This window comes from Mastomys coucha, unplaced genomic scaffold (assembly GCF_008632895.1).
Source record: "Mastomys coucha isolate ucsf_1 unplaced genomic scaffold, UCSF_Mcou_1 pScaffold6, whole genome shotgun sequence".
In the NCBI taxonomy this organism is placed as follows: Eukaryota; Metazoa; Chordata; class Mammalia; order Rodentia; family Muridae; genus Mastomys; species Mastomys coucha.
The window spans coordinates 70,201,024-70,216,821 of record NW_022196912.1 but is presented as its reverse complement, the minus strand read 5'-3'; the positions used below and the strand labels follow the sequence as shown (position 1 = coordinate 70,216,821).

The 15,798-nt window shown below is 40.6% G+C and overlaps 1 protein-coding gene and 1 pseudogene across 2 annotated transcripts in view; both read right to left on the bottom strand.

Moving 5' to 3' along the window:
* Positions 1-1,428: 1,428 nt before the first annotated feature.
* LOC116081029 lies at positions 1,429-1,729 on the bottom strand (annotated as a pseudogene).
* Positions 1,730-5,432: 3,703 nt separating this feature from the next.
* Positions 5,433-15,798, bottom strand: part of Psma6 (proteasome 20S subunit alpha 6) — a 29,456-nt gene continuing 19,090 nt past the window's right edge. For both annotated transcript variants that reach the window (XM_031356357.1, XM_031356356.1), the window contains exons 2-7: positions 15,369-15,463; positions 14,845-14,926; positions 12,963-13,118; positions 10,869-11,047; positions 9,045-9,139; positions 5,433-5,651 (exon numbers count right to left, since the gene is read on the bottom strand). In XM_031356357.1, the coding sequence (XP_031212217.1) occupies positions 5,594-5,651; positions 9,045-9,139; positions 10,869-11,047; positions 12,963-13,118; positions 14,845-14,926; positions 15,369-15,463 (665 nt within the window). In that variant the 3' untranslated portion in view covers positions 5,433-5,593. The remainder of the gene's footprint in view (positions 5,652-9,044; positions 9,140-10,868; positions 11,048-12,962; positions 13,119-14,844; positions 14,927-15,368; positions 15,464-15,798) is intronic.

Below are 15,798 nucleotides of genomic sequence, written 5' to 3'. Positions count from 1 at the left end.
GACTTTGAATATCTGGTGAAAGCCGTTGGACTCTCCAATTAACCAATACATGCTCTGCATTTTGCATAGTTTCAGGATCCTAGGAATGTCTCTAGTGCATCCCAGAAATGCCCCCAGGAGGCTAGAACATTTACCCACCAGTCCCAGCTGGCCTGATTCCCTGCCCTTCCTGGTTGTATAGGGCTTGCACAATGAGTAGGCTCTTCCGTCTTTAGACAAGGTTCCAAGGAAGGGAAGCAGAGTCTTGCACAGAACATTTGTAAGGTGGGACTCAGAAGTTTTCGTCATCATACTGAAGAAATTACACTGTGGTGGTTTGCATAGGAATGCCCCTCCCAGACTCATGAGTTTCAATGCTTGGCCCATGGGAAGTGGCAGGATTAGGTGTGGCCTTGTTAGAAGAAGCATGTCACTGTGAGGGTGGGCTTTGAGGTCTCCCATGCTCAAGCTACACCTAGTGTGGCACACAGCTGCTCCTTGCTGCCTGCAGGTCAAGATGCCCGCTGCCATGCTTCCTGTCATGATAATGCACTAAACCTATGAAACTGTAAGCCAGTCCCAATTAAATGTTTGCTTTTATAAGAGTTTCTTTGGTCATGGTGTCTCTTCACAACAATAAAACCCTAAGACATTCTTTATGTATACAAAGGGATTAAAACAAGAATTTGTTCCATGAATTCTGATGCTGGGGATTGAGCATAATGCCTCGTACTCATGAAAAGCAACCACTTTGCAACAGAACTCTACCCATTGGCACCCAACACTGTATACTTTGTATCTTGTTTTGTGCATAATACTATATGATGTCAAGCTGGTGCATGTTGGTAATCTCAACATTTAGGAGACTGAGGCAAAAGGACTACAAGTTGACAGTCAGGCTGGGCTATGTAGCAAAACACTGTCCCTTTCCTTTTTTTGCTTTTTTTGTTTGTTTGTTTTTTTGTTTTGTTTTTGTTTTTGTTTTTGTTTGAGACAGGGTTTCTCTGTATAGTCCTGGCTGTCCTAGAACTCACTCTGTAGACCAGACTAGTCTCGAACTCAGAAATCCGCCTGCCTTTGCCTCCCAAGTGCTGGGATTAAAGATATGCACCACCACTGCCCAGTGACACTGTCCCTTTCAAAAAATTACATTTTCTACATCTCTGATTAGTTCTTAGAACAGGGGTTTTAATGATTACTTAATATTCTACAGAATTGATGCTATCTAGTTTGTAACTGTGACGTTATAAGTAAAAATCACTGTAATTCTTTCTGTCCAGTTACTTCATGATTTTTTTTTTTTTTTGGGAGACTTCACATTCTTAACTGGCATGATACAACTTGGAATTTCCCATAAATAAAATTTCATTTTTGAACATTTGCTCTGTTACTTTTTAACACCAACAGACTTGGTAACTGCCTGATGCTAACCTAACATGTTGACAAGTCTTACATCACTGGGCATTCAGTCTGCTGAGTAACAAGTTTTTGGTCTTCTGTCATTCTAAGGTATGGGCTACTGCCTCCTTTCTGTACGATCTGGACAAACTGACCAGTGATAGCAAGAGTAGTGTCAACGAAGCGATCTACATAGCTAGAGAGGCAGTTTCAGTATGGGAGTCTAGCCGACTTCCTGGCTTCTCCACACACTTATTCCAACATAGTTCCATGAAGTAATGCACCTGCGCAGTGGCTCGGTGACCACCACGAGTTGTAACTCTGTTTCATCCGCTTTACCAAGCTCAGTCATTGTCAGCGTCAGGCCTACATCACAATTTTTTGCAAACAGATTTGTTACCTTTCTTTTGCTTGCTCTCTCTCTCTCTCTCCTCTCTCTCTCTCTCTCTCTCTCTCTCTCTCTCTCTCTCTCTCTCTCTCTCTCCCGCCCCCCCCACCCCTTTCCTGTTCTGTAGACCAGGCTGGGCCTTGAACTCACAGAGATCTGTTCACCTTTCCCTCCCAAGCGCAGGGATTAAAGGTGAGTGCCACCATGCCTGACCATTATCTTTATTGTTGCTCTGATTGTGTCACTGTTGAGGGGAGGCATGCTGCACTGCATTTGTGGAGACCGGAGGACAATACTGAAAGTTTAACTGTCCATTCCATCTTTAGATGGCATCCGAGGACCCAACTCAGGTCTCCAGGCTGTGCCTTTACCAGCTCAGCTTACTGGCCCATAAACCTGTAGGTGCGTTCAGAAAGGGGGGCGGGGGAGGGAGAGAAAGGACTGAGCTTGGCATGGGTTTGGAAACCTCTAAGCCTGCTCCCAATGATGTATCTTCTCCAAAAGCTGCACCTCCTAATCCTTCCCAAAACAGTTCCAACAACTAGAGACCTAGAATTCAAATATATGGGTTTATGGGGCCATTCTCATTCAGACCACTGCACTCAGCACAAATAATAATTATTTCTCTTATAGCATGTTCATATATCATTGAACTTTGCTATACTTCTATATTCTCCTTTCTTGCTCCCCTTCACCTGTCACATTATTTTTTTTTTCAAATAACGCCCCCATTTGCTTCCATATCACATTTGTATGACATAACAATAATTATAAAACAGTAGTCATACTGTTAAATCTAGATTCTGTGAGATGAGACATGCATGCAGTGTTTGGCTTCTCTCTTCCTTACTCTCCTAATTACCGAACTAGGCAGCATTGTGTCATCATACCCAGTTGACCCCTACCCTGTCCCTTTAGACTGCTCCTCACAACAGACCCCATCTACTCTTGTCTATCACATATGCTATAGATGTAATATGTTAAGTCTGAAACAGCTAATTATGGTGCCTATTAGCGACAAAAGTGCATGGCTGGCCAGCCACCAGGTTGTCAGCATCTCAGACACCTACCAAAGGGCCCATGCTGGCAGCCTGGCTCCTCTTAGCTCTTCTCACCCGACCCCTACCCTCAACATCTCCAAACCACAAGCTTCCCTTCTCCCAGGTTCTCATTCCTATACAGCCCTGCTAATTCAGCCATGCTCCCTCTTGGCTTCCTTGGACTTGCAGGCCTCCTCTCTGTGAGCTCTTCCCCACCTTTCCCTTTCCTCTCATGACCTGGTTTAGTCTACTGGCCATGTTTAGTCTATTACTTCCTCTCCCTGATCTGGACTCTTCCAGATGCCTCTGTACTCTCATATCTATAATAAAAATCTTCTTTTCAGCCATATCTTGGAACAGTTTTATTCTCACTTTAAATATCTGGTGCCAAAACCCCACTTTATAGTTCTATCTGCCATAACATACATTGAAAGAGAAATCTGGATTTTTTTTAATATGAGAAAGCATGTCATACTTGCCTTTCTGGAGATTATTTAATAATTAATACTCATCCTTCTAGATTTCCCCATAAAATAGACTGTAGTTTTCTACTATGTCCAAACAATTATCTTCTTAGAGGAAAAAGAAAAAAAAAAAAATACTGGCCAGTTTCTCTCTTATTCTAGAGTAAAGTCAGCCAGGCCCTGTGGATATTGTCTTGCTCAGGGGAGTGGGCCTTCCAGGCTCCACTTTTAAATTGCTGGCAGTAACTTGAGCACCTAACAGATTAAGATGAGTAATCCCAGAACAGTAGCCACTCAACTGAAAGAACTGTTTCCCTGTTAGGAAAATGTATTAATCTCTTGACTCAGCTTTGAAGAGGATGTAGTTTGTGACATTTCCTGCTTCTGGTGGCAGCATGCTCACGTGGCCTTCCTACAGAGGCCCAGTGGCCACAGACGGGCAGCTCTGACTTGAAGATTTGGTATTTTGTTCATCCAGCAGGCTGACCAGTCAGGTCAACAAGTGCTCTGTGCAATAAGGACATAGAATGTACTAAATTGTTTTCCAAACAATCAATGATTTAGGTCACTATGGAACTACTCTAAGAATTTTAAAATTTAATGCTTTATATATAAAAATATACTGAGCCGGGCATAGTAGCCCTCATCATTAATCCCAGTTCTTGGGAGACAGAGGCTGGTGAATCTCTTGAGGAGTTTGATGCCAGCCTGGCCTACAGAGTGAGGACAGTCGTGGATATATAGAGAAATCCTGTCTAAAACAAAATAAACAAACACACCAAAAGGGGGCTGGAGAGATGGCTCGATGGCTCAGAAGTTAGAAATACCTTAAGAGGGCTGTTCTTACAAAGGACTTGGGATTCAGTTCCCAGTACCTGTATCAAGTTGCTTTCAATCACATGAAATCCCAGTTCCAGGGGATCTGTACACATGATATGCATAAAGTCACACAGGTATACACATAAGTAAAAACAAATCTTAAAAATGCAGTTTTCCTTTAACTTCTGCTAATGGTGTTATCTCTAAACTGTAAAACCAGTTCTGTGTGGGGATTTAAGATCTCAAACTGCAATTCCAGAAGACTCAAGTTCAATTCCCAACACCCATGTTAGGCAGCTTTCAACCATATATATGTAACTCCGACCTTTGGAGAACCTGACACCGCTGGCCTCCAAGAGCACCCACACTTATGTTCATGCATTAAACACACACAATTAAAAATAAATATTAAAAAAAGAAGACAGTTCTGCATTTCCTGCTTTCAGTTCTTAATCTTTTTTTTTTCTCTCTCTCTCTCTTTTTTTTTTTTTTGGTTTTTCAAGACAGGGTTTCTCTGTATAGCCCTGGCTGGCCTCGAACTCAGAAATCCACCTGCCTCTGCCTCCCAAGTGCTGGGCTTAAAGGCGTGCGCCACCACCACCTGGCTCAGTTCTTAATCTTAACGAATCAGAAAACAGATCCTTCTTTTCTAATCCTGCTTCCTGAAGGTGGCTGGGTAGGAAGAGTTACAGCAACGGCATGGTGGCACACACTGTTAGTTCTAGCACTCAGGAGGCAGAGGAAGGCTAAGTTCTGTTTGAGGCCAACCTGATCTATACAATGAATTTCAAGGCATTCAGAGATCTTGCCCCCAAAAAAAACAAAACAAAAGAAACAACAAAAAAACCCCAAAACACTAAAAACAAAATCCCATGCAAAACAAAGATACTTGTTAAACAGACTAAATTACTACAAGGACAGCTGGAGGTGCAGCGCAGCAGAGCTCATGGCAGCACACTGGAGGTGCATAGCGACAGAGCACATGGCAGCACGCTGGGTTCATCCAGAGGAGTAACAGTAAACACCAAGCTTGGTGAGCATATCTTTTAGCAGAAAGTCTCCAGAGAACTGAATACAGGAATGTCCCACTCCAACAACAAGTATAAATAAAAGCTTGTCTCACATGACAACTCAGTCAGATAGTTTCAAAGTCAGGTTCCAAGTCTGAGTTTATGCATTATGCTAAGATAATAGTCTGAATTGGGGCCTGTGTTCCAAAGGCAACGCAGCATGCATCTTTGTAACAATTAAAACTATGACACAAACATAAATAAGCACTTACTGCCCTGTATGTACTAAGGCTTAATACTTAAGACTGAGCTCAAGAAAGACAGGATACAGCTGTTTCCAAAAGCACTGTTTTATTTATACAGAGTCCTAACCAGTCAGTGGCAGGAGGAGTGGGAGAGTCTCCATTTTCAATCCAGGGCCTCTATGATGTCATTTTGTTGTTACCAAACGTACAGACACGTGGCATCATGGATCTGGTAAGCTGATAAGAGAGATCAGTCTCTCTCTGCTAGAGCAACAAGGTGAGCATCAATTTCTGCTTCTGTAAGAATCCTAGAAGGCAAAGGGTAAAAAAACCACAACTGCTTACTTTAATTTTTTTTTAATTATGTAAAATTTGACAGTACAACAAACTCCCAAGTATGATTCCAAGTATGGTCCAACTAACTCCAGCAATTACTAATTTATAACCAATCTTTTAAAAGTATATATATCCATGATTCTTACCAAAGATTATACTGTAGGAATTCCCAGTCAATCTCATGTATATTAAGGTGTTCTTTGATACCAGACCCAGAATTTAATTGTAGCTAAGGTTGCAAGTATTTCAACTGAATTAATATGAAGCGAAGTTACATAAAATATTTAATTTAGTTTGAGTGTCAATGCCTTAAAAACTTAATGTAACTTAAATTTGAAATAAACTGAGGGATGAGAAAGTTAAATAAATTTTAAAAAACTGTTGGGAGAAGAGCAGGCGAGAAGATAACACAGTGAAAGAACTGCTTTCTGCACAAGCATGAGAACTGGAATTTTAATCCCATCATGGGGAAGGCATGACAGCCTGCCTGTAATCCCAGAGCTAGGAAGGAAGCTGGCTAGCTAGTCTAGGGATCAGCGAGCACATGAGGGATACTCCTTCAGTATATAAAGTAGAGAACACCATCAAACCTTGACTTCTGCACATACATGTGAATGCAAACGTACATATACTTGCAAAAAAAAAAAAAAGTTGCTTGGATTCAGTAACTATCCATGAAAAAGAGTTATAACACTATTTACAATCTATTTACCAGAAGATACTCCATATGGAACATGTATTTCCAATTTCCTATATGTTTGCCATAAAGCAGTGGTTCTCAACCTTCCTAATGCTGCAACCCTTTAATATATTCCTCATGTTGTGGTGACCCCCCAACCTAAAAATTTCTTTTGTTACTACTTCCTAACTAACTTTGCTACTGCTAAGAACTGTCATGTACACACCCGTGTCTTTTGAGGGTCTTAGAAGACCCCTATGAATGGGTCACTCAACCCCCAAAGGAGTTCAACGCACAGTTGAGAACGTCTGCCTGAAAGGGATCAGCTGCTGGTCAGCACTGATGACAGGACTTGTCACCGCTGGGATTCTGTTTGTTGCTTTGAGAGAAGGTCTCATGACCTATAAGGTAGCCCAGGCTAGCCCAGAGCTTATTATGTAGCCAAAAATGACCTTGAACTTCTGATACTCCCAAGATCTGGAACTAGAGATATGCATGACCATGCCCAACTTCACTACTAAACTTCTAAAAAGGTAGATTTGTCAAAATGATTGACTTTTTTTACAACTTGGAGAAAGAAGTAGTTTATAAAGTTGTAGAATCTTATGCTATTTCTATATGCTCTTTGTTATTTATTACATTTACTATCTTAGAATTTAGAAATTATACAAAGGCTTTTTCCCTCTTTCTAGTACTGGGATTGAATCTAGAGGTTTTCTGCTGCTGGCAAGCATTCTCACATCAGTTATATTCTCAGCTGTATAAAAACATGTTGATGGTGGGTGGTGGCAGTGCATGCCATTAATTCCAGCACTTGAAAGGCAGAGGCAAGGAGGATTTCTGTGATTTTGAGACTAGCCTGGTCTACACAGCTAATTCTAGGATAGTCAAGGTTACACAAAAAAACTACTGTTTCAATAAACAAACAGACAGGGCTGATCTTGAACCTATAATCCTGTCTCAAATGCCCAACAACTGGGACTGCAGGCCTGTGTATAATGCCCAGATACAACGGTTTCTTGCTCAATTTTAAAACAAAATGCAAATAATATTCAGATGCAGTAAAAAGGTTTCATAAGAGACAAGAAAGTACCCATTGGAATTTCAGTGTTTTTAAAGAAAGGGAACAGATGAGTGTGGTGTTTTATCTTCTAAGACTAAGGTCAGCCTGAGCTCAAAAAGAAACAAAGAAACAATAAAGGGAAACTTTTTGTATAGGAAGAATTATTAGACTAGATATAAGTGCTGTTTTCTTAATTCTGTGGGATTTTCCTATTTACTTCACCTACAGGCAACCAAGCAAGCAACCCAGCAGTGGGGAAAAATACATACTACAGAAGCCTGTGTATGCAAACAAGCTGTGACCTAGGCACGTGGGAGGCCGAGGGAGGAAGGGCCAAAGCTCAAGTCCAGTTTGGACTATATTCCAAGACATTGTCACAAAACACATACACGCCACTGAAAAACTCTTCAAGGTCTGATACTTAGTTTACCAATCCCCAGCAACATGACCACGGATGTAGTTTAAGGGGAGACACACTCAACAGGTCAAGCACCTCAGCAGCTCTTTGTAGCTGTGGATTTATATGAGTCTCACTAATCCACAGCAGACAAGCCACATGACAGTTGGCTAGAAGGATGAGCTGACTGATAAGCAACCTGTACACACTTGGGTGTCGGAAAGAGCCTGGGCAAGACTCAAACAGCAAGTAACTTGGGGAGTGCAGTTGGGAAATAGCTAGTCTAGCATAGAAAAACAATTTAGGGGTAACTGCCCAGGAATTGTGTAAAAGCTGATTAAATAAATTGATGAGATTCTGTCTCAAAAGCTGGGAGGTGGCCAGACCATAATAAGAACTAATAGAGTTATTAAACAACCTACGACAACATTTGGATCCTATGAGCTGCTGTGCAGCTCAGTAACTTGCTGAGTAAGAACACTGTGTATTCGCATTTACATTGCCCTTTGAAGTTCCTTTATCCAGTGGATGATCTGACTACTTATCAGTGGATAGTGGACTTCCACCCTGAAAGTCACTACTTTGGAACTGCTGCTATTGGCTTTAAACTGAAGAGAAAAAAAAAAAAAAAAAGACTGAAATCCATCTCACTTTTTCTGTCTACTCACGTGCTGTAGTGTCAGGGATCAAATCCAGGGCATTGTGCATGCCAGGCTGGCACCCAACTGCCAAGCTGCATTGCTCATTTTACTTCTTGTATAAGGTTATTAGTGTGTGTGCATGTGCATGTGTGTGTGTGTCATATCTGGTGTTATATATAAAGTGTTACTTGGAAGAGGGAGAAAGACTTCAAATAAAGTTGCTTTGTTCTTACAGTGCTAGGGACTGAACCAGTGACTTTAGGACATGTAAGCTAAGCACTTTCCTACAGAGCTACCCCTTAGTCATTTGGTTTTTTTTTTTTTTTTTTAATAGGGTTTTTGTTATATGAGCCAGGGTACCCCTTGAATTTATGATGCCCCTGCCTCAGCCTCCTCAGTGCCAGAATTATAAGTATTTCCAAGAAGTACTCCCAGCATGGGGGATTTGAGATAGATCTTCAGGTATTGGGGGAAAAAAGAGAGAATCCTTCACAACATCATCATACACAAATATAGCACAAAGGAACCCTAATGTCTCTAGCTTTTTAGTCTAGAATTTAGCACATGGCTGAAAACATAACTCACCTGAATTTAGGATTTTCAACGGTAACTACTCCAACTTCTATTTCTGAAGGTTTGAAATCAATCGACAGAACAGTAGACAGGCATGTAATTGCAGTCTAAAAAGAACACCAATATTAAAACATAATGCTTTCCAGCTACCACTGTCCCCACTGCAAGCTTATTAATAACACTTGCTTCTGGGTTTCAGGGACACAGTCCTACAGCATGTTACTAACAAACTGCAGACATAATCTGCTTCTATTAAACAGCCACAGGTTAAAGGAGTTTATCAAACACATAGATGGAGTATATAAAAATTCACTCATTTGCAGCCCAGTGTGGTAGCACATGACTTTAATCCCACCACTTGGGAAGCAGAGGCAGAGGCAGGCAGATTTCTGAGTAGGCCGGCCTGGTCTAAGAATGAGTTCCAGGACAGCCAGGGCTACACAAAGAACAAAACAAACAAACAAAATCAATCAATCAGCCAATAAATAGACAAAAATTGACTTGCTTGATGATCAATATAAGCAAACTATGTTTAGTTCCCCACTGTGAAAGAGACTAAAGAATGATTTGGTCATTCAGACTGATGACTATACCTTTAGAATGTTTATGGTTATGACAATTTAAGAATGTTTTAAATGGTTTTATATCTGATGTGATTAATGTAAGGCATACCATTCTATCTTCTAAGATTCAAATTAACATATTTTATATTTTCTTTCAGTATAAGCTAAATAAATTATTAAACAATTAAAAGTTTGTCTATCTTTTGAGAAAGGGCCTTACTTTACAGCTCTGACTATTCTGGAACTCACTATGTAGCCCAGGTTGGCCTCAAACTTACAATGATCCTCTGCCTTTCCCATGCTAGGATTACATGTGTACACCATCATATCCAGTTTGAAAAAAAAGTGTATGTGGGTGTCAATGTCTAGAACAACCTTGGGAGACAGGGTTTCTCACTGGCCTGAACTAAGCATGGCTAGGCTGGCCAGCAATGCTACAATCAAGCATGTGTCATAATAAGTAGGTTTTATTTGTTTGCAATGTAGGTTCTGGGATCTGACCAGAGATCCCTGAGCTCTCACTGAGATAAGCACTTAACTGAGTTCTTTCCAGCCCTCTGTGTATGTATGTGTGTGTGTGTGTGTGTGTGTGTGTGTGTGTGTGTGTGTGTATATATATGTATGTATACATATATATGTATATATACACATATGTGTGTATATATATATAAGTGTGTATATATATATATTCTTAAACTAGGAAACAATTTGCTCTCCAAGAACTTGGCTTGTAGCTGGCTTTTATTTAGGACCATGGAAATAATTATTACTGGAACAGCAAGACAGCTCAGTGGGTAAAGGTGCTTCCTGCCAAAGCTCTAGGGTTCAATCTCGGAAGCCCTATGATAGAAAAGAACTGCCTCTGGAAAATTGGTCCTGATGCCTATGAGTGTCTGCAAATGCAGACACAGAGATAAATGTTAACAAAACAGTATCATCAAATCTTAGTAGTTTTACTTTTTGTTATTCAAAAAGTTTAACCCACTTTGAATCTATTAATCATAGCAACCACGCCAGTCTTTGAGTCTAGTCTTCTTATTTTCCTATTTTGTGTTTGTTGAAGTCTCATATGCATTATGAAAATAGAAATAAAATGAATAAAAGCAGTCCCCATTTCCCCCCATGTGAGCTGAATGTTATCAATTCTATCATTAAACTAACAAGCCTGGATCTTGTGATTATTAAGAAATAGCTTTCATAGCCTATCAATAACACAATGATGCTCACTCTCCTATAGCAGTGAGATAAGGTCCATGCCTTCTGGCTAACTTACTTCCACTGTCTGTTCAAATGTCCAATCAAATTTCTTCTTCACTTTTTTTTCAAGGAAGCTGGTTGACTCTGTTTGTTTAACTCCTGCTGCTGTGGCTTTAAAGCCACAGTAGTAGCCTGCAGGATCACACTTGTACACTTGAGGGCCTTGTTCTTCATCTATACCGATTAAAATCATACCTAAAAAGAAAGGGTCCAGTTAATTATGTTATACTGTCCAAAAAATATCCCTTCCTTGGTGTTATCATATAGTTGCCATTAATCATTATTTGGTCACTAATTTTAGGCTTAATTTGTTTTCCCAAAACCGACAAAATGTAGTTTTATTACCAGTGATAAATTAGATAATAGGTACATTTCTGTTTTGAAAAAGGATCTATCAAGTTTCTGTTATTTTAAACGGGTTCAGCTTTTTACTGAACTTATTAAGAGGTTTAGTCAAAAAGACCAAAGCCCATGACACCCCCAGTCTCCTCAGATCCCTCTCTTTGCTGTAACAATCAAAATTCGTTTTTAGAATAATTTCTGAATACAGAGGACCGATTAGAAAGAGAAGTGACAGAAGAAATGAACTAGGTAGGAAATAATGAGGAAATAATGAGGAAATAATGGCAATAAGACAATGAGAAAATGAGAGGAGAGAGGGAATAGATATCTGAAGCAAACCTCACGGGCTTAATTAGATGACCAGGAGTGGACTAAAACTATAAAGGAGACGCTGAGGATGCATGTAGAACAGAAATGACTCAAAGGTGTCTTGAGAGATACGAGGAATGGTTAAGAAACCAGGTGAACGACTAGCATAGAAGGTAAGTGAAGCCCTCAAGGGGTGACATTAACCAGACAGCAAAGAGGAAGAGAAGGCCCAAGAACAAAGTATGATAAGTGACAACATTTAAGGAACCAACGGAAGAGCATGAACAAAAGAAACTGAGCAGAAGAGAGCACTAGGTGCCGGCATACCTATAAGCTAGCACTTGGGAGGCTGAGGCAAGGGGGTCACAAATTTGAGGGAAGCTTGAGCTACTCAGTAAGAGTAAGTGGGGGGTATGAAATTAGGGACTGGAGAGATGGCTCAGCAGTTAAAGAACACTGGTTGTTCTTCCAGAGGACTGGGGTTCGAGTCCCAGCAACCATGTGGCAGCTTTCAACCATTTCAACTCTAATTCTAAGGATTCAACACTCTCTTTTAGCCACCCCAGGCACCAGGCACACATGTGGCACATATAAATACATGCAGGCGAACACCACACATTAAAAAAATTAGAAATCAAAGGAGAAGTAGTATTTCAGAGGTCAACAGAGTCATCTGCTGAAAAGAAACATTACACTCAGGTCTGCAGCATTGTGGCATAGCATTTGCCTAACAAACATGGCCCTGGCTGTGAACCCAGCACCTCAAAAAAAGAAAGCTTGGGAGCCTGGAACATTTAATTTTCATTAATCAATGATATCAGAAACAAATATGATGCCAGGTGCACCCCTTTACTCTGAGCACACAGAAAGCAGAGACAGGAAGATCTCTGAGTTCGAGGCCAGCCTGATCTACAGAGTAAGTTCCAGGACAGCCAGGGCTACACAGAGAAGCCCTGGAGAGGGGGCAGTGGGGAGAGAAGGAGAGGGAGAGAGAGTGAGACCATAAGCTTATATATATATATATTCATTCCCAAGTCTTTACCCAATGATCAAAAGTTGCACTGACACTGCTAAAATGAATTAATAACCTGAAATTATAGCAGAACCCCATTACTACAGCCTAATAAAATAGGACTTTCAGGTCATTCAGCCTAAATAGAAATATTCTGATTAAAAAATAAAATAGAAGCTGGGCAGTGGTGGCACACACCTTTAATCCCAGCACTTGGGAGGCAGAGGCAGGATTTCTGAGTTAGAGGCCAGCCTGGTCTACAGAGGAGTGAGTTCCAGGACAGCCAGGGCTATACAGAGAACCCTGTCTCGGAAAAAAAAAAAAGAACTCGAAGCTGTAATTTCAAACAACATATTCAGAACCCAAGTGTGGCCTCAGTTTCCTTTATACGCGATCTCTAAAGACAATTACAATTCAATTTCTTAGAAGACTTCTGAGTATACTTACAACAACCAAGTGGCCTCATTTCAGCATTCTGTGTGTAGACTTGAGAAATATCAGCAATTCTTTTACACAGCATGTCCACAGGAATCTCATAGCCATATTTGTATTTCCAATTAGCTGCCTCATAGCGTGCCCTCTGTACCTGGGATCTGCTGTCAGCTTGAAGGATAAACAAAACCCCAAAGAGTTACCACTTTAGAAACAAAATGAACCGCAGATATCTACATTTATTTCAAATACACATTATAGAAGGACAAAGGATTCTCTGTGGCTTTTTCTTGTGATAATAAACATTGAGTGACTTGGCATGGAGTACGTGTAAGAACAGAGAGAGATTAAAACGTTTAGCTAAATTTTATACCATATTGCTCTTTTATACCAAGCCTTTTACCAGCAGTCAAAATAATTTCTACAAGAATTTAGTAACCTGGGCTAGTAGGACGGCTCAGCAAATAAAGGGGCTTGCCACCAAACCTAATATCTTTGAGATTGATTCCCCAGGGCCCAGTGTGGAAGGAGAGAAACAACTCCCATAAGCTGTCCTCTGATGTTTACACATGCTTTATGACATATTATGTGCACAAATAAATGTAATAATAAAAAAGTTTAATAATGGCCAGGAGCTACTGGCGCATGCCTTTAATCCCAGCACTTAGGGGGCAGAGGCAGGTGGATCTCTGAGTTCAAGGCCAACCTGGTTTACCAAGAAGTTCCAGGACAGCCTGGGCTACACAGAGGGAAAAGAAAATGTCTAATAACTCAAAGAATATACTTTAAAGATTTATTTTATTTATTTTATGTGTATGAATACACTGTAGCTGTACAGATGGCCATGAGCTATCATGTGTGTGACTCCTGGGAATTGAACTCAGGACCTCTGCCGGCCTGGCTCGTTCTGGCCTGGCTTGCTCGGGTGTAATTGATTGTAGCTGTCTTCAGACACACCAGAAGAGGGCGTCAGATCTCATTATGGGTGGTTGTGAGCCACCATGTGTTTGCTGGGATCCGAACTCAGGACCTTCAGAAGAGCAGTCAGTGCTCTTACCCACTAAGCCATCTCGCCAGCCCAAAAATATACTTAAAAAAAAGTTTTATGAGAAATACTATTTTTAAAAGATTTACTTCAATTGTACCATATATGTGCCAAGCACCCCAGAAGCCAGCAGAGAGCATAGAAAAGGGGATTATAAGTTGCTATGTGGGTGCTGAGATTGAACTTGGGTCCTCTGGAAGGAGCATGGGATATTAACTCCTGAACCATCTCTCTAGCCTCCTAAATAACACACTTTAAGGAGAGAGAATAATCTCTTCATCTTTATGTTTTAGACATGAATTTTCCTTTGAATTTAGAAAATTGAAAGCCAAAGTAAATTCTATAGAAACCCTCACTCCTAACAATTGTCATAACTAGATCTGAGAAAGTAGTTATTTAGGTCCATTTAAATTATTAACTACATCTGAAATAGTATATCTATGAGGGGTCCAGATTCCCTACTAGCAATATAAAGACTTAGAACTATATTATACTTATGATTTCAAAATAGTTCACAAGTCAGATTACAGTCCACTCCTGTAATCCCAGCACTCAGTAGGCTGAGGCAGGATAATTACTGAATCTGAAGCTAGACTAAGCTATACTACAAGATGTTGTCTAAAAAACACAACCAATCAGCCAGGCATGATTGCAAACATTTTTAATCCCAGAATTTAGGAGACAGAGGTAGAAAGATCTCTAGGCAACCAGCCTCGTGTACATAGTGGAGTTCTAGACCCTACCACATACACCATCAATAAATGCAAAAGCAAATACACAACATAAATACGAAGTAATCTGGCAGGAAGTACTACCAGGCTGCACTCCCAGGATGGCACTGCTTGCAGTTACCTGTCATTCCTGTCATCACACAGCCAATGTTTTCTGTTATCTTGAACAAGTGAGTCACTGTGCTGGAATCCAGTAGTTTGTCCTAAGGAACAGAATAAACCATTGCCATGTCATTTTAAAGTCCACAGCCTCTGTACACTTATAAAACCCACCAGTATGGAACTGTAACAATAAGCTGTAAGATAAGAGTTATGAGACATGTGTGTTCTGCTCATTTTACAGTTAAAACCAATCTTTTGAAAGGGGTAGAGGAAGATATTTTTTCTAGATACTTTTTGTGGATTAGAGGTCCCAGAAAACAAAGGACTTAGAAGTCTCGTTCCATTTATTGTGATTCTATATCATAGACTCAGCCTAACAAGCTACAGCTGCTCAGTGTTCCTAGAGTGATTTAGTAAAAGACAGACGGAGTCAAACCAAGACTGGTGCTAATGTGAATTGGTAGTAACAGGAATCTGTTCGGAATCACTGAAAATGCCTCCAGTTGACTCTGTAGCCATGCCTACCTGGGCAGTATTACTTACGGGTACTTTCTTCTGTGTGACAATAACTGCGCAGTCCTTTCCTCTGACAGCAACAGATGTAAGTCCACCCTGGTTAATGGCCTTGAAAGCATATTCTGGAAAAACAAAACAGGTTTGTTTAAAGGTAGAATAGGGTCTGGGGATGTTGCTCAGTTGGTAGAGTGCTGGCTTAGCATGCACAAAACACTGGGTCAATCTAAGTGTGGTGACTAGCATGTCAGCATTTGGCGGGCAGAGACAGGAGAGTCAGAATTCAAGGTCATCTTTGTACAGGGAGTTTGAGGCCAGCATAAGATACAAGAGACCCTGTCTTTAAAAAAACAAAAAGTGGGGCTGGAGAGATGGCTCAGTGGTTAAGACCACTGACTGCTCTTCTAGAGGTCCTGAGTTCAAATCCCAGCAACCACATGGTGGTTCACAACCATCCGTA